The sequence below is a fragment of the Chelonia mydas genome, chromosome 2 (genome assembly GCF_015237465.2).
Source record: "Chelonia mydas isolate rCheMyd1 chromosome 2, rCheMyd1.pri.v2, whole genome shotgun sequence".
Lineage (NCBI taxonomy): Eukaryota > Metazoa > Chordata > Testudines > Cheloniidae > Chelonia > Chelonia mydas.
Window position 1 is genome coordinate 89,066,478 of NC_057850.1, and position 21,221 is coordinate 89,087,698.

The 21,221-nt window shown below is 42.8% G+C and overlaps 2 protein-coding genes across 6 annotated transcripts in view; both read right to left on the bottom strand.

Annotated features, from left to right (window-relative positions):
* SPIRE1 (spire type actin nucleation factor 1) overlaps positions 1-10,154 on the bottom strand; it is a 173,269-nt gene extending 163,115 nt beyond the window's left edge. The window contains exon 1 of one of the 3 annotated variants that reach the window (XM_043539901.1): positions 9,653-10,154. In XM_043539901.1, coding sequence (XP_043395836.1) covers positions 9,653-9,971 — 319 coding nt within the window. In that variant the 5' untranslated portion in view covers positions 9,972-10,154. The remainder of the gene's footprint in view (positions 1-9,652) is intronic. The other 2 variants (XM_037892887.2, XM_037892889.2) reach the window with 2 other exon arrangements.
* A 6,474-nt stretch (positions 10,155-16,628) lies between these two features.
* The window catches only part of CEP76 (centrosomal protein 76), a 39,529-nt gene continuing 34,936 nt past the window's right edge, over positions 16,629-21,221 (bottom strand). For all 3 annotated transcript variants that reach the window (XM_007062338.4, XM_007062339.4, XM_037892891.2), the window contains 2 exons: positions 18,969-19,186; positions 16,629-17,020 (listed from right to left, as the gene is read on the bottom strand). In XM_007062338.4, coding sequence (XP_007062400.1) covers positions 16,882-17,020; positions 18,969-19,186 — 357 coding nt within the window. In that variant the 3' untranslated portion in view covers positions 16,629-16,881. The remainder of the gene's footprint in view (positions 17,021-18,968; positions 19,187-21,221) is intronic.

A 21,221-nucleotide genomic window follows, 5' to 3' on the forward strand; every position in this document is an offset into this window, starting at 1 on the left:
ACCAAGACTTGAGAATGTTGCAGGGAAATGTGGAGAGGTAGGAAAAGAGACTACAGGTGCCAGGCAATATCGGGAAGCGCAGGAACAAGGAGAGGAATAAAAATGAAATGGGGCAACAGACAAATATGGAGGGAGCAAGAGGGAGTCTCGGATGTGGCAGCAGATATAGGGCCAGAAAGTAAACTAGAAGGGAATAAGGAATGTGAAGTCTGAGAGAAGACATTTATTGGGAGAGAAATCCTAATTCCACTGAAGTCAGTGGGAGTTCTGCCATTGTCTTCAATGGAGCCAGGATTTCACCAAGGCTATTCACCACCATCCTAATTTGATAATCCTGCAGCATATAATTGTATTTATCTTTCTTGTCAATTCATTACTTTTTTCCAGTCTCACAGTCTTTTTCTCCTCTTATGCCTCTATTTTAAAAGTTTATCATCTTATTAATGCAATTTTTTGTTTGCTCTCTACCTTGGCTTTAGTTTTTGCATACTCTTAATTGCACTGGATATCTGTCTAGCTTCTGTTCCTTTGAAAATATGTTGTGATAATATTCAACATATCACTCTCAATTATATTTTAATTATCTATATCTGCCAATAAGACTAACCTGAGACTGTATTTGAAGTTGTACATTATTTATTAAGCATTATAAAAGTATTTTTATAAGCATTTCTAAGGCATCAATCGCCCTGCGGTAACTCATGAGTTCATCTAAAAGTAAAAGAGGAATGTCCCCCCATCCCAGTTCTTGTACCACAAAATAAAAGAAAATCTTCTTCTGCTATGTTCCCAAACTTGTAGGATTAATCCTTCATAATTTATGTCCAGGGTGTTAGATATCTTCCATTCCCTCATCATGTCATGTCTCCATTACTGCAACATCCTTTTCTCTGGCCTTGACAAATGCCATCTTGCTCCCCTTATATTCATTCATAATGCTACTGCAAAGATCATTTTCCTTGCCGCTCATTTTGACCATGTCACCCCTCTCTTTGCATCTCTCCACTGGCTCCCCCTTCTCTATTACCTCAAATATAAGCTACCTGTCTTCATTTTCAAGGCCCTTCACAATCAATCCTCACTCTAGCTGTCCTCTCTCATTCACAACGAGATGTCACCTCCACCTCCAGCTGGCCCACAATGCAAGCCACCACCACCCATTTGTTAAGTTTTCAAACAAGCCCCTTCATGCTTTCTCACAGGATTCTCCTCACACTTGGGAGGAGCTCCCTGAAAACCTCCACAGAAAGCCCTGCTTATCCTCCTTTAATACTCAACATTTCTGTGATGCCTATAACAAACTTGACTGCTGGTTAGCCTGCTTACTACTTTGCTGACCAATATGGTCTCTAGTTTCCTGGTACTTCCCCATCTGTCTGTAACCATCTGGAGCCTCTTGTTTATACTTCAATTGTGAGCTTTTGGAGCAGGGACTTAGATATCTGCTCAGGACTAATTTTTAAACCCAACCGAGACTTGAACCAGACCCAAGCCTATCCTCCCCTCAGAAACTGAGTCAGCGCTGCCACTAGCTCCTGCCCTTGGGGGTCAGTGCAGCAGTGGCTGCGTCCTCGGCTCCAGCCGCAGCCCCCTGAAGGACCAAGCCGACCCCATGGGCAGGAGGAGGAGAGCCAACCCAAGTACAAGAGGGTCAGATTGTTTTCCAACTCAAACCCATACTTGTAGTCAGGTCCCGCAGGTCTCGGACTTAGCAATAGGACTCTACAGGGACAGTATTGTTGTTCTTTTTTTACATATTGCTTAGCACAATGGGGTCCTGATCCAGGACTAGGGCTCTTAAGTGCCACAGTAATTCAAGTAATATATAATAACTATTCCATAAGAACATAAGAATGGCTATGCTGGGTCAGACCAAAGGTCCATCCAGCCCAGTATCCTGTCTTCCGACAGTGGCCAATGCCAGGTGCCACAGAGGGAATGAACAGAACGGGTAATCACCAAGTGATCCATCCCATGTCGCCCATTCCCAGCTTCTGGCAAACAAAGGCTAGGGACACCAATTTGGCTTTTCTTGTCTCAGAAATTTCATCTCATCATTGTTCCCTTTGATATGGCATTCTATAGCAAAATCCTATTAACTTACCCTTATTATCTTTAAGTCATGATGAACCTATAATGTCTGAATCCTACAATTCTGCCAATATTTCCTAGAGCAGCAGGTTACTTCCCTTTATTTAAGGCTATTCCTTGCTTTTATATTTTCCTTTGATCTTGCCTAAAATCTCAATTGTTCATTACTTATTCCACATTCCCTCATTGATTTGTCAGACCACCACATTTTGGTTATATTCCCTTCTGTGTGTACTTCAAGGTCACCCTCTATTTTCGCCAGGCTTCTTGCATAAGTAATGTGTAGACACATTACAAGGTGTCTTTTGGCAATATACTTCTTCCTTACCATGAAGTTTTTTTGTCCTTTGCTTATGTGTCATCTCCCTCTCCAGTCTTGTCTACACTAGAGTTTTTAGCCATCAATGTAGGGGCACTGGTGTGAACTCTCAGTGCACAGGGCACATCCATGTAAACCATGATTAGAATTAATGGGGTTTACTGGCAGAGCTACACTAATGGCAAAAGCCAGTGTAATAAGGCCTAAGGTTCACGGTACCTCTTTCACAGCTTAACACAAGACGTGGACAGGAAGAAATATTAACTGCTTTTCTCTTCCTTTCTAGTGACTAGTGTCTGTTCCACTTTCACCCTACCCCATTAGCTGATAAAAAATTATGCCTGCCATTCTTATCTTTCCACTCTGTCAATGTACTGAGGACTACAAGTAACTATGAGGCTTTAGGATACCAAACTTTACTATCTTTAAATAGCAGTATGTTACATTTCTGGATATGTTAAAATAAAAACTCAAAGTCAGAGATAATTAAACATTAATTGAAGCTTATAAGGAGTACTTTCAAATATTAAAAGCAACAAATTTTAAAACCAAAACAGGAAATTCATGGCTATTCTGATGCATTTGTCACAGTTCAGAGCAACTGTGCCTCTACTCCCCCCCTATGATTCCACAAGGGTACCCCATCTTGGCTTCCAGCTTTCCAGCCATCAACTCTCTTGGATGGACACCAGCATCTCTCCCTCTTCTGACTGAGATGTTTCCAGGCTGACCAGTTCCTTGCCTTCTCTGGGTTATTTCCAGCAAAAGACAGTCTTCCTAAGCAGGCATGCTTCGCTTCTCTCCTCAGAGACGGTATACAATATAATTGCCTCAGTTATAAGTTACCACACAGTTCTTTCTAAATAAGCATATTTTATTCTTAAGGTAAAAGCAATACACAGAAAAGACATTAAAAATTATAAAAGGACCTGCACACATGCTAATAAGCTTACCAGAGATCACCCCTGTAACTCCAGCATGGGCTTTGGTAGTTGAGCTGTCCTTCAAAACCCCACACACAGATGTTCTTGTCATTTCGAGTTCATAACACCCTTTTGCCCAGAACAGTAACCACACATGAATCTGTGAATCACTCATTTATCCTGTTAGGTTCTTTGAAGAGAACCTGAATATGTAATCAGCCAGACAACAAGTCTCTGCTCAACTCTACAGCTTCAAATGGATAGATTCCAGGTGTTTAATCTGCATTTCCTTTATACCAATATTTCCCAGGAAATCTACTTCATACGTATTGTCTCAAAAAGTCCTTTGAAGTTCCTAATATCTCCCAAAGATTGCATTAATCCTCTCCTCCTCCTAAAGAAGTTCCATACAATCCCACAACAGTACATAAACATTTTCATTTTTAACGTAGTGGACTCCTAAAATACTTAAGCTTAATTCAGTAAAGTTTAACTTAATTCAAGAAGGTTTGTCCAAAATATTGCAGGAAATTGCCATCTGTCACACCATTTTCTTTCAAAGGGTCAATAATACTAGAAGTATAATGCCTTTATATATATTTTCCTTTCTTTAAAAATAACCTGCACATACTTTTCTAAACAATGTTTTCTGAAAGATGGATGGGCAAGAAGCATTTCTTGCCATGTATGAACTAGATCTGAAGTTAATAGGCCCCATATACTCCTTTCCAATATAAAAAGGCACACAAAGGGTGCAAGAAGGGCATGAAAGGCCCTACACAACTGACAGAACAGCAGAAACCATTTCTCTACAGTGTGCTGTACCCATACCCTGGGAATCCGTGAAAACCACTCTGTAGTCAACACTCTGCCTCTACCCCAAAAAGATTTGCAAGGAGCACACATGCTCTGTGCTCCCATCAACTAGTGGAAGATTTCAAGGATGAAACGTGCATTATAATTAATGCTGGTCAAACAAGCAGTAAGTCTCCACTTTGCCTTCTATCCATGGGCATATGAGGTGGAGGATAATGGAAAAGAACAGCCACTGATATCACCGTTCTCTGGGAAGCCACACTCTGAGTAGAGAAAGTGAAGGGAGCACTGTGGATGTGCCAGCCCTCATGATTGACAGCTGGAGACTGGCCTTGTGAGATTTTCAAATCACCACTTGCCCCCTCCACAATTCCTCAAAGCCATCCCTCCTCTTTAGGAGCTCAATCCAATCCCCACCGAAGTTAACAGAAACCTATATACTGACTTTATACTGGTATTGGATCTGGCCCTAAGGGAGCATGTAAAGGAACCTGAGATTTCTGAGTATATTTTTTCCATCCCAAAGCTTTTATCATATGTAAGGAACATGTAAGCTGGAGCTTTTAATAACTAAAATTTGGCAGATCACTTACAGCAACAACCTTTTTTCTGAGAAGTAACCTTATATTTGTTCAACTCTAACACTGCTGAATACATTGCCCAGGATTTAATATCAGTTTTTATAGTCATGTAACTGTCACCTCAACTATATGCTTGAGGTTTAAATAATATATAAGAAATGCTGATTCACAATAGCATTTATATAATGAAACCACATCTCTACACCAAAATGTTCTGACTCGGTGTTTCTGTTGCTGGTCCCTGAGATCTCCCTGACACAGTTTAGGAAGGCAGCAAGCCAGACCCTGGTACCAGAAAGATTGAGAAACACTGATCTAACTTATACAGAGGTTTTGTTTTTATCTGCTCTGCCATTTTATCAAGTGTTGCTGTAAATTAATTTTTCATAAAACATAAGTAACGAAGGACAAGCCGTTTGAGTTAAACGTATTTTGCACCTTCCTTGGTTTCTGCAATTTTATATAAGAACACACATATCTGTAGTATTTATATACCAGACAGAGTAATTATGATTCACACTAAGGTGATCATAGTGGATTCAGCACTTTATTTCTGCTAGATTAATCTATTTATACTTATTACATTTTTAATGTTTATTTCTTCCCCATCTTCAGCTCTAGCAAAATGATGAGATTTGCAATATACTCTGAAGACAGTCAGGTACTTTATAGGCATCTCTAAAGCAAATTCTGTAATACTGCTTTATCTCTGAATTTGCTGTTCCATTAGCATACGCTATATTGACAGGCATGACTGATCACATCCTCCTTCACAGTCCTAAACAAAGCCTGAATGTTCACTACACCAAGATACCATTCTCGGGGAACTCCTTTATTTGCCCATACACACAGGATTCCATTGTATACAAAAACAGCAACCAACATCCCATATTTGCTTCTTTTGATAAACCTGTACAATAAACTTAGAATCAAATATGCTTATGTGTATTACTACAGAAAAATAAAGCTTGGTGCAAGAGACTAGCTTTTGAGCTCCACATGCCCTGCACAAATAAAGATGAGTAGGATGGACTAGCACCTAAATTCAGAATATCTTTGCTTTTATTCATTAGAAATTTAATAGAAAAAAATATTTTAATGTTTAAAAATGTAGGATCCTAATCATTAACATAATGCACAGATAACTAAAACAAAATATTTAAGAATCGTTTTCTCTTTTACGTACCTCATAGATCCCAACTTCAGGGTTATTTCTTCTGTACAAACTGATGACATTACAGGCATACACAGATCTTTATGGTATGTAACCCTGGGCCTGATCCAAAACCAATTTAAGTCAGTGGAAAGGCTACAATTCATTTCACTGAGCTTTGGATCAGACCCTTTATGCTCATCCAAACTAGTTGTGATGCCATCAATTTCTGCAGGAAGAACAGAACAAGGCTGTGTTTCTTTGTTTTATATGCTAAGTCTAGTCAGTTTCATTTTAAAAATCTATTTATTTCTAAATTCAAAAATAGCTGTGTATTCCCCTAATGATGTAAGGCAGGGTTTGAAAAATCCACTTGCAAGAAGCTATTCTGGAAAAATGCCATCAATTTCTGCAGAATCTGTTTTTTAATTTAAATAGTAATTAATTTCTAGCTCTTATGTTTGTGGAGATAACTTTGGTTTAATCTTCCAAACACAAACTAATGCACTGCTGTCTTCCTGAGTCTTAAGACAGCTCTAGTGCCTGTGCTACTGCTCATTGCTTCCAAAGCCACAGCAAAATAAAACTATGATTCTTGTTAATTTTCATTGCTACTAACCAGAAGATTGCAAGTAGCAATTAAAAGCTAGAATCAGGTTGATAACATGCTATTGCTGCTTGAGAAAGCCATAGGCCAGAACCATTACACCTACCCACTGCATAAGAGGACCTGAAAACAGAGGCTGAGAGAATAGTACTAAAGAACACACACCCTCAAAACACCTTGGCAGAATCCAAAAAGCTGAGGAAGAGGTATATTTTGCAAAACCACTCCCAAAAAATTACAGCTGTCAGGAGGATGTAGAGTGGGAGGGAGGAACACAGAGAACGTTGATCCCTTTCAGCATTCATGGATGGTGTTGAGTGGAGGATTCAAATTTATCAGATACCTACCAACTGGAGGCTGATACAAAAGATGGAGCCAGTGAGCAGGGTCTAGGGACAGCTCCATGGTAGAAATCCCAGCACCTTCCCTTTTTCCAGTATATGGGGAGGAAGAAGCATTGCCCCTTGGCCACCTCCTCCACCCAATCTTTTATATCAATCTCTGGCTAACAGGTTTGGTCCTCTGGCTCTTAGGTGTATAGTAAGATTTTGAAGACCTAAAAATGAGTAGGTAATGTGAATAGATGTGTGAGGGTGACATACAAAATATAGGGAGAAGGCAGGGAATAAAATGTAGGAAAAGTGAGAAAATTATATAAGTGGTTGGAAGGAAAAACGGAAAAGAAAAAACTAGGCCTTGTCTATACTAGGATTTAAAGTATTATATTAGCTAAGCAATACATTTTAGAAGTCTAGTGTAGACAAGGCACACTACATTTAACATGAGCTAAACTGGGCAAGTTAAAGCCTAGTGAGGACCCTGAGCTTTGCATCACGCTTTAATCCTTGCCTAGACAGGGCCTTACTGAAGACAACTAAGAAAAAGATATACCATGATCTGTTATAAGAAAGAAAACAGGAAGTGGAGTGAAGCCAGGAAAGGAAAGGAGGTATAAACAAAAACAAGAGAGATGTAGTAAGTTAATACATTCTCTGAAAAAAGCCTGTTGCTGATTGAAAATGTTAGAAGTAAAATGTGCTTCTGCAGTGCACAACTCTCTTCCTGTGTCCCTGCAACATGCAGGGCTGGTTGTGGAAGTTTTGTCCCACTGGTTAGTAGGAGTTGTGTAAATTCTTCAATTGATGTAACAGACTTTTTTTTTTTTTTTTTAATTTAAAAAGCATTCCAGATCAATTTTAAATTGGAATTTTCATTACACGTATCTCAATATCACCACAAGATTATGGCTTATTTTTCACCCTATGTATTTTGATATTTTTATGCACCCTCACTAGTTCCAGACAGGATTACTGTAATTCTCTGCCACTGTTTGTCCAGAAGACACATCTTTTAAAAGACTTCATTAATTCATAATGCCAGATTAGTATTCATGTTCTAAATGCTTAATTTACCCCATTTTGAATACTTTATATAATAATCTTTTGTTTCATATCAATTTTCAAATCTTGATTCCTATTAAGGAATTCCGCTGACATTTACTCTTATCATGATGTGGACTTCTCTGATAAAATTATCTGTGAGATCTGCTTCACTTTTATATCCTTCATACTGATGGGTTTAGATTTCATACAGAAATCAATCTATGTTTACATAAAGAAGAGCTTATAGGCTTTTTCACGTATGAATATGAGCTTTGAAACTCCATGGATTGAAAATTTTTGATGGCAACTGAAAATACATTTTTTCTATAAACTTTAAAATACCTGGTTATGTGTGTTATGTCTCTAGCAGATATAGATTGTTTTGCTATTTGGCTAACGTTAGCATACCTATCTATAACATCAATCTATTTCTGGTAAGTGTTCCAAGATGCTGATCTGTTTTCAAAAATGTTTTAGGAGAGGTAATATAATCAGAGACATTTAAAACGTACATCTTATAAATACTTATAATATGGTATTATATATTTTGGTGTCTGAGTAATATATTATACATTATAATTATACTCCATTATAAAATATTGCACATACATATTATATATGTGTGCGCCATAAATTTTAAATATATATATATATATTTCATACCCTGTATGTTTTACCCTGGATATCGAAAATGCATACAAATACATTCTTATTATATATGTTATAGTATTATTCCCTAACCACTACATGCCTCTGTTAATTTGGTCTTCTCCCGAAAAATTTACTACCATTATTTCTTTTTGGATGCCAAACGGCACAAACAAAGGCACAAAAGAAGGCACACATCGTTAATACCTCCTCCTCCCCCTCAACATTCAGTCCTCCGAACAGTGTGCATGGTCTCTCTGACAGCTGTTCTCTTTGTTTTGCTTTGCAGCGCCTTCCCCCTTGTCATGTTGACCTACATGGGCAGCTTTCATCGATTCCCCTTCTCCAGGCTCCCGCTCCCACCAGCAGGAAGAATTCTGGAGAAAGGAGGAACCGGAGCTCTCCAAACCAACACGCACACCCTTGTGTACCCGGGGCACTGTCAGTCAGTCCAGCTTGGGAGAGCCAGTACAGCATTACACTCGACAAGCTGGGGCAAAGAAAGCCAAGGCGGCCGATTTGCTCGGACCCCTTCTAGCGTGCAGCGCGCACACGCCCCCGGGGGCCCCGCCTCCCCGAGCGGTCCGGCTAGAATTCTCTGCCATTCTGCGGGCTCCGCGCTGCTCGTCTCCGCATCAACCACGATGCGGCGGGGGGAGACGAGATGTACAGCAGGGCCCAACATGGGAGACCCCAGACCCAAGTTCAGTACAGCCATTTATAACAGGGAGGGGGAAACGTGACATTCATACACGGCGAACGGGCGAACCAGGAGCCGAAGCGCGGTGGCCGCGGGCGGACGGGGCCTAGAGAAGGGCATTTTCACACCGTGTGAACGGGAAAGGATTGCGCTGAAGGTGGGGGAAGAAACCAGATTCCGTTCAGTGCGGGGGGGAGCCGGGGCCGTGGAGGCAGTCCGGAGCCCCGGGGAAGAGAAGGGCCGGATAACAGGAGGGGCTGGAACAGCCCCAGGTCGATAGCCCTGGGGAAAGGGAGACGGCCGGGCCCGGGGCTCAGCCTCACCCGCAGGATTGCGGGGGTGGGCTCCGAGCCCCCGACACGGGGTCACTGCGAGAGGGAGGCCCGCGGTGGGGAGCAGCCTGTACCCGCAGGGCGCCCCGGGGCGCCTCACCTGCTGCCGGAGGGGAAGCCCCGCTGGGCGGCTCCAGGGTGACGGTCCCGTCCTTCCAGATGCGGACGTGGGCAGCCGCCTCGGCCCTGGCGGCGGGGGTCCCGCGGCGGCGGCCCCGGGCCCGCAGGGAGCCGCAGCACTGGTAGCACACGGCCCACGCCTGCTCCTCGTTGATGGGCTGGTTGTAGAGCCGCAGGATCTGCTCCAGGGAGAGCGCGTCCCGCGCCCCGTCCTCCCTGCGGGAGGAGGCGTCTCCTGCCGCCGCCTCCCGGGGCCAGTCCCCGGGCAGAGCCTCCGCCGCAGCCCCGGCGCGAGCCATCCCCGCTCCGCCGCGCCCGCTGCTGCCTGCCGCGCCTCACCGCAGGGAGCTCTGGCGCCGGGCCCCGCTGCGTCCCGTCCGCGCCGGCCTCATACTCCGCCCGCCCGCGCCGCCGGATACGCGGCGAGCGCCGACCCGCAGCAGCGCCCCAGCTCCTCACTGGCGGCGGCGGCGCGGCCGCCCGCTCCTAGCAACGCAACGGCGTCCCCTCCCCGCCAGGTCTCCGCGGCGCCGCAGCGCCTCCTGCCGGCGGGAGAGCGGGGCCGGGGCAGCGCCGGGCCGCCGCTCAGGCACTGGGAGGCGGTGGCTGGGGTGGGTTGCCGCTACGCCCGGCTCTCGCCGCCCCCTACGGCCAGCCGAAGCCCCTCCCCGGCCATCTTCCTTGCTGGAGCGCCTGCGGCACCGTACACAGCACCTCTGCGCCGGGACACGCGTGGCACAGACTTGCACAGAGGGGCTCACAGTCAGGAAGCGTAAGCTACATCTGGGAACCGGGAGAGACAAAGCGCAGGCCAAAGGCAAAGAGGCGCTGTCTGTGCAACCAAGGTAACAGGCAGGAGCGTGAGACGGCCACTTTCTACTCCAGCATCCAGCTCCCATAGCAACCTGCCAGCAGCGTAGGAATAAATACGAAGGGGAGATGGATAGCGGTGTAATAAAACCCCCAGACACTGTGGGAATCACCATAATGGAGCGTCTGTGCAGCTGAAAGAGGGTCTCTCTCTTTTATATGTGATCCTGACTTGATCACAGTTATAATGTACAAGCAGAATAAAACCCAGCCTAGTAATATATCTATATATAGATAGATATATTTGGTGCTTTAAAGGGACCAATTTCACAAAGCTGAAAACAATTATGACCCAAATCAGTTGGGAGAACGTATTTAATTAGATCATTTTAAATGATAATGAGTAATCATTTTAAAATACCATAGTAGATTCACATAAAGCCACAGGTTTCAGAGTAACAGCCGTATTAGTCTGTATTCGCAAAAAGAAAAGGAGTACTTGTGGCACCTTAGAGACTAACCAATTTATTTGAGCATAAGCTTTCGTGAGCTACAGCTCACTTCATCGGATGCATACCGATGAAGTGAGCTGTAGCTCACGAAAGCTTATGCTCAAATAAATTGGTTAGTCTCTAAGGTGCCACAAGTACTCCTTTTCTTTTTATAAAGCCACAGTTTCACAAATGAGGAAGAGGGTTGCCGTGGTTAAAATAAACTACTTAATCTAAAGGGAAACTGAAGCCAGCCACAAAAATAAAATTATATATAACAAATTAAAGAAAGGGGAGGACAATCATAGGGAATATAAATCAGAAGCTAAGAATTATAGAAAATAAATAAGGGTACATGAGGGGCAGAAGGTGAAATCTAAGGCCAGCAGAGTTAAGGACAATAAGAAGTTTTTAAAAATATCATTACAAATATCAATTACAGTTTATAAGTACCTATGTTGGGAACAAATATTTAATAATGGCACCTCAATCTAGCAGAGAAAGTATAACACAATCCACTGGCTGGAAGCTGAAACTAGATATATTCAGACTGGAATTAAGATAATTTTTTAATAGTGAGCGTAATTAACCATTGGAACAATTTACCAAAGGTCATGGTGGATTCTCCATCACTGACCATTTTTAAATCAAGATTGGAGGTTTTTTTCTAAAACATATACTCTAGGAATTATTTTGGGGAAGTTCTATGGCTGTGGTATACAGGATGTCAGACTAGATGATCACAGATGGTCTCTTCGGGCCTTACAATCTATCAATCTTTTACACTTTGTTAACATTTGTATAGCTGGTCTAGACAATAAAATATTACTGAAATTAATTTACTCCCTACTCTGCTAATGCCCTCTCATCTGATAGTGAGCAACCCCTGGTGATCTTTGGATATATACTTTAAGGGTCTATAAGCCTTTTGCTAAACCAGGTCTATGGATTCTGCCTACATCTCTCCCTCCTTAAGATGTTAGTTTCGGTTTGTATTCATGCCACAGGATGAATTAATCCATAATTTTGCTCAACTGTGAAAATTTAAATCAATAATGGAAATAAAAAAAACAAATAGGTAGCAGTAGAAATTATATATATATATATAAATTCTGCCAAACCTAATCATAATCATTGTGAGATTGATTCAGTATAGAACTTTTGTAACAAAACCCACAGCCAGGCAAAACTGTCTTGAAAGTGGAATAAACCATTTCAACAGTAGGTGTTTTATGACTTTCACTAAAGCTTTATCTGTGGGTGGGATGCTTTAAAGTATTTTTTCACATTTAAAAAAAATAAGATGATACATTTTAAATGAGAAGTTTTTAGCTTTTTAATCAGACTATCTAAAAGTAGCCAAAATTCAGCTTACATTAAGCAACAGTACAAATTAATGCTGCACTGAGAGATCAATTTATACTATAGTTATTTCTTTGCAGTTCTCTTTCTACCATTTTATTCAGAATATCTAAGAGGGAAAAAATGTATGTTCTTTGTACCCAACATTTATGTAAACTGTTGCAACTGACAAACTGCAATATTAAATTTTACAGAGTGACCTCTTCTGTATAAATTGAGTACTACAGGTTTAAGAGGCCAAAAAATTTAGATTTAAAAGACTCATGCCATAAAAGACTACAATCCCCCATTTTCTGAAATAGTTTACATTTGGCAGTATATTGTTTTCAATGTAACTGTAGTGGATTTGGGTAAGCTTTTACATTTACAGGTATCAACGTACGTACATACATACACACTTGAGCAAATCAATTATTTTAATAAAAATATATTGGGTTAATTTAGCTATATCCACCCAGTAAAGGGACCTCAATCTTTCAAGTAAAAATGGACAAATACTGGGGAAATAGCATTGTCAAAAGTTTTCATCAGGCAATTGGCTCATTGTGGGACCCTGGGCAAAACAAAGTCTCTTGTGAGACCTCAGTCTCACAACTGTAAAACATGGATAAATACTGTTACCTTTGTACAGCACTTTGAGATCTTGAATGTAAGGCCAAGTCTATAACTCAAATGTACAACTAAAACCTGGGTGTTACTATGAATCAGTATTTTAATAATACTTTAATACTAAGTTGAGAGCGCTGTCCAGAGCGCTCACAATGGAGCATTGGGGGATAGCTCCCAGAGGCCAGTACCATCGAATTGCGACCACACTACCCCAAGTTTGACCGGCAAGGTCGATTTCAGCGCTAAGCCCCTTGTTGGGGGAGGAGTACAGAAATCAATTTTAAGAGCCCTTTAAGTCAAAGTAAATGGATTCGTCGTGTGGATGGGTGCAGGGTTAAATCAATCTAATGCTGCTAAATTCGACCTAAACTCGTAGCGTAGAGCAGGGTTTAAACAATGTCCCAAGATTGGTGTTATGTGGAATCATGCTGCTGAAGATCTCTACTTGTGTCTCAGACAAAAAGATAAGTTCTGTCTCTTTGTTATTACATATCTCTCTCAGGGCACTTTCCAGAGTTAGGGGTGTTATCTATGGCGTCAAACACAGTTACTATTAGCAGAAGCACTTGAGCTGGAGCTCACTGGGATTATAGAAGCTGGCAGGGAGTAATTTTTCTTATTATATGTCCCTCTTTATCCATGGTACTCAAAGACAAGCTAGGACAAGCATCATATATAGTAAGCAGGATGTTGAGTCTTACTTTATTGTGCTGCTTGCAAGACTGAGGCTGTGCTGAACAGGCAGAGACCCAGGAGCTAATGCAGGGACAGTGAAGCAACTAACATGCAGCCAGTGCCTTCTGTGACGGAGGTAATCATTGCCAGGAAGCCAGAGACAGTGAAGGCGCAGAGCTGGGTCTGTGATGCATGCTGATGCTGAGAAATTATTTTTCAATACACTACGTAAATTAAATGCCCCAAACTTCATTAACACAAGTTAAAGTTGCCCAGAGGTGTCTCGTGCCATTCCAGCTGTGGAGAATGGCTAAACTTAAGCCTCTGAAAACCAGGACATAAAAAGTTAAGGCACATGCCACCCTTGCAACACCTTAACTCTGCCCCCACACCAGCACATACATATTAGCACTCTACTCTCACATACTATGGACACTTTGTTCTGTAATACTCACATGCTTTGTTTTCAAAGAAATCTCATCTTTGCTAAGGCAAAACTTGGGTTTAGGTCAGGTGTAGCAAACAGGAGCTACCTACACTGGACTATGCTCACCCAGTCTATTACATGAAAATTACCCCAGACTTCCTAAATGTTACCCCCACCCCCCCACATCACACTTGCCAAGAGTTCCTTCTACACATGCAAGTTATTCCAGAATAAGATAGCAGGTGAATTTAAAATTTGAAATAGAATTTAAAATGTGGAATAAGTGTCCACACATACAGCTGTTCAGAAATCATTATTCCTGAACAATTTCATGTGTAGACAAGGCATAAGCCCTGGAGGCTACTACCGTATTTGCCACCAGATTGCAGACAATTCCCCTGGAAGATGATATCCTTGTGCACCTCCACTAACACAACCTACAAAATTCAATGCTGAAAGAGATCAAGTATGCTTCATAAGTACACAAGCACTTCATATCATTCACAGCTCTGCCAAGCTGCTCCAACTAATCCCTCCAGCATTCAATACAGCTACTCTTAACACAGTGAATACAGCTGGAATGTGTGCAGATAAATGCTGGGAACACAACATAGTGGAATATTCTCTTTATCTCTCCTCGTGTCTATTTATTGTAGATTCATAGGAGTTAGAGGCCACAATAAACCAAAAGATTGTTTAGTCTGACCTATATAATACACACCAGAGCATTTCACCCACTTACTCCTGTATTGAGCTGAATGACTAAAGCATCTTCCAGCAAGGCATCCACAATCTTGATTTGAAGACATCACAAGATGGAGAATCCACCTCTCTTGGTAGTTTGTTAAACCTTTGCACCTCCCTTACTGAACCATTCCCAGTGGCTACTACCAGCACCAGGAGTATGGGGTGGGAAGGGGAGAGTTACGTTTGCACTGTGCGGGTGGTACGTACCTTAACTTTGTGTTTCTTGGTTTTCAGAGGGGTTAATTCATCACTCTACACATTCTGGAAGGGCATGAGGCACCAACTCTGCATTAATGAAGTTTTTGGGCGTTTAATAAAATGTGGAGACTATTATATTGCCATTGCAGCAACCATTGATGTTGACACCTTAGCCCTTGCTACATCTCACACTCCGGACACTGATAACCTCCTTGAACATACACCAGAAAACTATATTCTCTGACCTATCTAACAATGGTAATTTTAGTGGCACCATTACCATTATAGCAGCCCTCCAAGTGCACACACATTTTAACTTCTTCTACTCCTAGGAATCACAAACAAAACTTCAAAACATGCATAACATTTACCAAATTAAATATGCCTGTCCTGGAAAAATTTAGGATTATGGCAGAAAATGAAAAGATCCCTGGATTAGTTACTACAGACCTCAGTTCACCCTTACAATCATGAGCAGTGGGAGGGGAAAGGCCACCTTATAAAAATGTAAGGAGGTACGGACGGGAACTAATGAAGAGAGAATTCAGTTTCCATACCAGTCTAGCAGAGATGACTCACAACTAAAATGGCCACTTAAGTGACAGTAGCCTGAAAACTCCCAATAGTTCCAAGGGAAGCCTCATAAATAGGGCCCTATCAAATTTACGGCCGTGAAAAGCACATTACGGACCATGAAATCTGGTCTCCCCTGTGAAATCTGGTCTTGTGTACTTTTTTACCCTATTAGTACAGATTTCACGAGGGACACCACTGTTTCTGAAACTGGGGGTCCCAACCCAAAAGGAGATCACTGGGGAATCACACGGTTAGTGTAGGGGGTGCAGTATTGCCACCCTTAGTTCTGTGTTGGCTTCAGAGCTAGATGGCCAGAGAGCAGCAGCTGCTGGCCGGGCGCCCAGCACTGAAGGCAGCGCCCGGCCAGCAGCAGTGCAGAAATAAGGGCGGCAATACCATACCATGCAATCCTTACTTCAAGTAACACCAGCACGCAAGGAACAGATGGACCAACACAGGAGGGAAGAATTTTCCTCAAGAAAGAGGACAATGCCATTTGACCAAAAGACTTGACTGCAGGATCCAGTGGAAACAGGACTAGGAAGTAAGTTAACACAGGTTATGGAAGGATTTAGCTAGTGAAGGACAGCTCTGACACAAATGAGAGAAAGTGATAGGAACTCTAAGTGCCTGCAGCCTGGCGTTAAAGAACCTCAGAAGGAAGAATTTAGGACTTTTCCCAACTAATCAGGAAGCTATCAAATGAGATATCCTAGGACTTTATCCTGTGATTGCTTCCTAAGTGCTGTCAAAAGATGCCTAGACCAGTATGTAATTGAGACAGGGATAAAAGTGTATCCCCTCCTAACAGAGTGACTATTATCATATTGGTGAAAATATTTGGTGCAAACCAGAAACAACAAAAAAAAAGGGGGGGCGGAGGGTTGACAAAGTGAAAGAGTCCCTCAAGAGTAAGCAAAGGAAACACCAGTGGACTTGGGTAAATAGGAATGTACAGAAAGGATGCTTACTTTTGATGAATCCTTCCACAATTTGCAACTGTGAAAAAGAAGTAGATATTTGCATACGTTTTAACGAATGCAGATCTTTACCTCTAAAAATGTAAATAAAGCAACTTTTATTAAAATAAAAATATACACTTTATATAAATACACATTACAGTATATACAAGTATTTTGCCTTAATTTTGTTTTAAATACACACATTAAAATATTCACAACCATCATCAGAGTGGTGTTTATCCAAAGTGAAACATGAAATGTTGTAATTAATATGATTTTTAATAATAATGTTCATTTGTACTAACACTTATATACACTGTTTCAAGGCTCTAAGAAGTATACGTGATTTTTTTTAAAGTACAGAGCGATATTTACAAGCAAACATGATCCAAACAGCACACGCAGATTCAGGATATGTAAACACTCGCACACGAACTGCAAGCCGCACTTGGTCTCCTCTACAACAGATTATTTCTTCACAGAAAGGAGACCTATTTGGCAGAGAGGAAGCATGAATAATATGGTTTAAATATTGCGATTACTTATGAGTGACTAAATCACTATTAAACTTTTTAGTTAAAAAAAAATTGTACAAGTATTAGTCATAATTGAAGTGACAGACATATTTCCAGGACATCAATATGCCAAGAATCTGGCTTTTTGATGCTATGACAGAGTAACATCATTACCCTATTGGTAGGACCCTACCAATTTCACAGCCGTGCACGGACCGTGAAATCAGCCCTCCCCCAAGAAATCTGATCTCCCCAGCTGCTGGGAGCCTGGGGCTCCTAGCCATGCTGGTGAGGGACAGGACTTGTCCTTCTCCTACATGGCTTCTCTTGGTGAGGAGATCAGATCCACCTCCAGAGACAGCACAGAAAGGAGGCTGGTACACCCTCACTTCTGTGCTGCAGCAGCCCGGGAGCTGGGCTTCTGTCCCCTACCCGCCCCAGCCCCTGAAGTTCCTGCCGTGGCTCTAGGCGCTGAGCTCCTGGCTTCCCCTTCCTCCCCCAGCAGCTCCTGCCGGGCTGGGGACTTCTGCTCCCTGTTGCTCCAGCCGGAGAAGCCCAGGCTTAGGGCTTTTACACATCCCCCACCCCCAGACAGCCCGGGCTCCCACAGCACCACATCCCACCAGCCGGGGCAACCGAGGCTTGGAGCTTTGGCACCTCCCTCCTGCTGGAGTGGCTCAGGGCTTCTGCCCCCCGAGCCGGAGCTCAGGGCAGCCCAGGCTCAAGGCTTCAGCCCCGCAGCTGCAGTTGGGGCTCGGGGTGCCTGGGCTTGACGCTTCTTCCCCCAGGGCTCTTTCCAGGGCTCAGGGTGACCCAGTTGGGGTTTCTACCCAATGGCTTCTTTTGGGGTTGGGAAACCCATTTTTCCAGGGAGCCCCTGCCTTAATCTGTCACTGGCCTGGACTAGCTCCGAGCAGCATGGAAGCGGGGGATCCTACCCATCTCCACCTCCCGGAACCTTCTCTAACTGCAGGAAGCTCAGAGGCTACTAACTAGGCAGCACAGAAGTGAGGGTGGCAATCTTGGGACCAATGTTCCCTCTAATTTTTGACAGGCTGTGTGTGCAAAAAAGGTCTTCTGTGCAAATTGTTGTGCGCGCGGTGTTTCGCCGTGTGCACAGGGTTCAGGATCCGTGTGTGTGCGCACACGCGCACAACTTAGCAGGAACAGTGCTTGGGACCCCCCTCTACAACAACTTTGCAATCTCCCCACGATCCCATTTTGGGTCGGGATCCCCATGGTTACAGCACCATGAAATTTAGATATAAACATCTGAAATTGTGAAATCGACCAATTTTAAAACCCTCTGGCTGTGAAATTGATCAGAATGAACCATGAATTTGGTAGCCCTACCTATTAGTATTGAAAAGTCAATAACCTGAATGAAACCAAGCACAGGCCTCTTTATATATCACCCCACTAAACACTTCCAACAACAAGATGCTGGGTTATATATTTCTACTTTTCACTTACTGACTTAAGCGAATTTTCAATCCATGGGGCAGTGATCATAGGAAAAATAATCTGATTTTGCTTGATAATATGAAGTGTCTCAAGTGTTTTAATAAATCTAACTGTCACAGTCTTGACCTCTCAGCTAATACCGCCAATAATTCTACTGATTGTAGTTACCGTGATATTAACAGCTGTCCATTAGATAGATACGGGGCTGAGACAAATTATTTATTTCACACAGGCTACTAAATAGTTACTACCGATCTGAACCAGATTTAGATTAGTGACCTAGATGGGAAAAGCTCTGTTCCCCATTTCCAGTTCATTATGCCATTCTGTTTTCTTGTTAAATCCCTTATGAGTAAAAGGTGATAATTTAGAATTATTTCAACTTCATCAATTATGAAAACTCACAATCGATTACATGTTTATAAAATCTAATACTACTAGATTTACATCTTAATCTTACCGAAGGCATGTAGAAAATGCTCTCCTTGCATTTCTGTAAACAAAATGGATGGGGAATCCTTTAAATGTGTGACCATCAGGTACCGCTCTCCTTATAGCATCCTGAAACTCTTCATTTCCTGCAGAGATGCTTGTTGCGCGTTCAAGCTCATAGGCTGCCAAGGCTGGTGACAAGAGATAGGATAGCTGGTCATCCCAAACTGTAGTAAGGCCTAGATCCTGTAGGATGAATCACAGAGGAGAATGATTGGTCTCAAGGCACTAAAAAAAAAAAAGTTTAAACATATGGTAGATTAAAACACATCTATTACATATGTGTGCTGAGATCAAGCCTATCATGCTGACCAATATTGTCTCATTGTTTCCTTATACTCCTGTCAGTATCCATCTGCTATCTCTTGTTTAATACTTCAATTGTAAGCTCTTTGGGGAAGGGTCTTTTTGTTCTGTGTTTGTACGGAACGTAGTGCAATGGGGTCCTGCTCCATGACTAGGGCGCCAAGGCCCTACAATATTACAAACAACAAACAAACAAACAAACAAATCTTTCATTAATCAGTCAATGTTGGAAATGAAAAGTAAAAAAGGTCAATATGGCCTACCAACTACTATTACAAAAACGTGCCTTTGGCAGGAATTACACTGATACACAGAAGATTTAATTCAGGATGAGCTGCACGTGGGATAACTTTGTACTCAAAGGGAAATCTGTTTTAGAGGCAATAATGGGAGGGCTACAGTTCTCGTGGTTCAGGCAGGGGTGGGCAAACTATGGCCCAGGGGCCACATCCGGTCCTCCAGACATTTTAATCCGGTCCTCAAGCTCCTGCCGGGAAGTGGGGTCCAGGGCTTGCCCCGCTCTGGCGCTCCAGCCGGGGAGCAGGGTCGGGGTCTTGCTGCTGCTTCTGGGAGCTGTGTGGAGTGGGGCATGTCCCTCCTACAGCTCCTATGCATAGGGGCAGCCAGGGGGCTCCGCATGCTGCCCCAGCCCCAAGTGCTGCCCCCACAACTCCCACTGGCCAGGAACCACAGCCAATGGGAGCTGTAAGGGCAGCACCTGCACACAGGGCAGAGCCGCCTGGCCGCACCTCTGGGTAGGAGCCACAGGTGGGACATGCCACTGTTTCTTGGAGCTGCTTGAGGTAAGCGCCGCCTGGACCCTGCCCCCCTGACCTTTTCATGCAACCCAACCCCCAGCCCCAGCCCTGATCCCCCTCCCGCCCTCCGAACCCCTCAGCCCCAGCCCGGAGCACCCTCCTGAACCCCCAACCCCTCATCCCCAGCCCCACCCCAGAGCCCGCACCCCCAGCTGGAGCCCTCCAACCCCCAATTTCGTGATCATTCATGGCCCGCCATACAATTTCCATACCCATATGTGGCCCTCGAGCCAAAAAGTTTGCCCACCCCTGTTCTATAGCAATTATGAGACATGAATCCATGGCAACAACAGACTTAGAATTTCGTATGTTCTGTTTTTCTCCTAGCTCTGAACTGTGAATTAGCAAAAATTAAAAGTAAAGTCAGAGTACAAGTCAAGAAAAAAGAAAAGCAGACTAGAAATAAATACAATTGACCTAATTACAAAGTAATTTTTGCATAAAGCCAAGAGCCACTTTGTTAGCATGTGTGTAAAAAAAGAGCAAGGCAAATCCCAAAGCAAGATTCACTTACAAATAACATTTCTACTGTCCCACTAAAAATAATTTCCAAAGGGAATGGACTGCATAACCTGACTTTAAAAAAAAAAAATACATAAATTGAAAACTACAAAATTCAGTATTGTGCATGACCTTTATTTGCTCTATATAATGTAGTACCTTGTTTGTCCAATCTACTGTTAAAAAATTCCTGTTTAGGAAATTAAAGAGTGTTTGGTGCATAGTACTGGGCTTCAAATTAAGCCCACTAACTGCTTCTTCCGCAGCAAGTATTGACAGTCTTGAGGCATGAATAATTAATCTCAAGATTTACATAAAATAAAAAGCATGGATAAGGATACAGCTAATTAACTTGGTTTGTGATCATGTCAGATAAACTTTGTGGGTTAGGTCTATCTAGTACAAGAATGAGACCGTGCCAAAAAACCGCCATGCCCCCACAGATTCTAGAGAAAGTGGCTCAATAGCATTCCTCTCTCTGAGTCGTAAAAGGAAAAAATGGTCCAATTTACTGCTGGGGGATACCATTACAATGAGATGTGATATGGAGATCATGACCAACTGCTACTAAAGGCACTGTGTTCTAAGAATGTGGC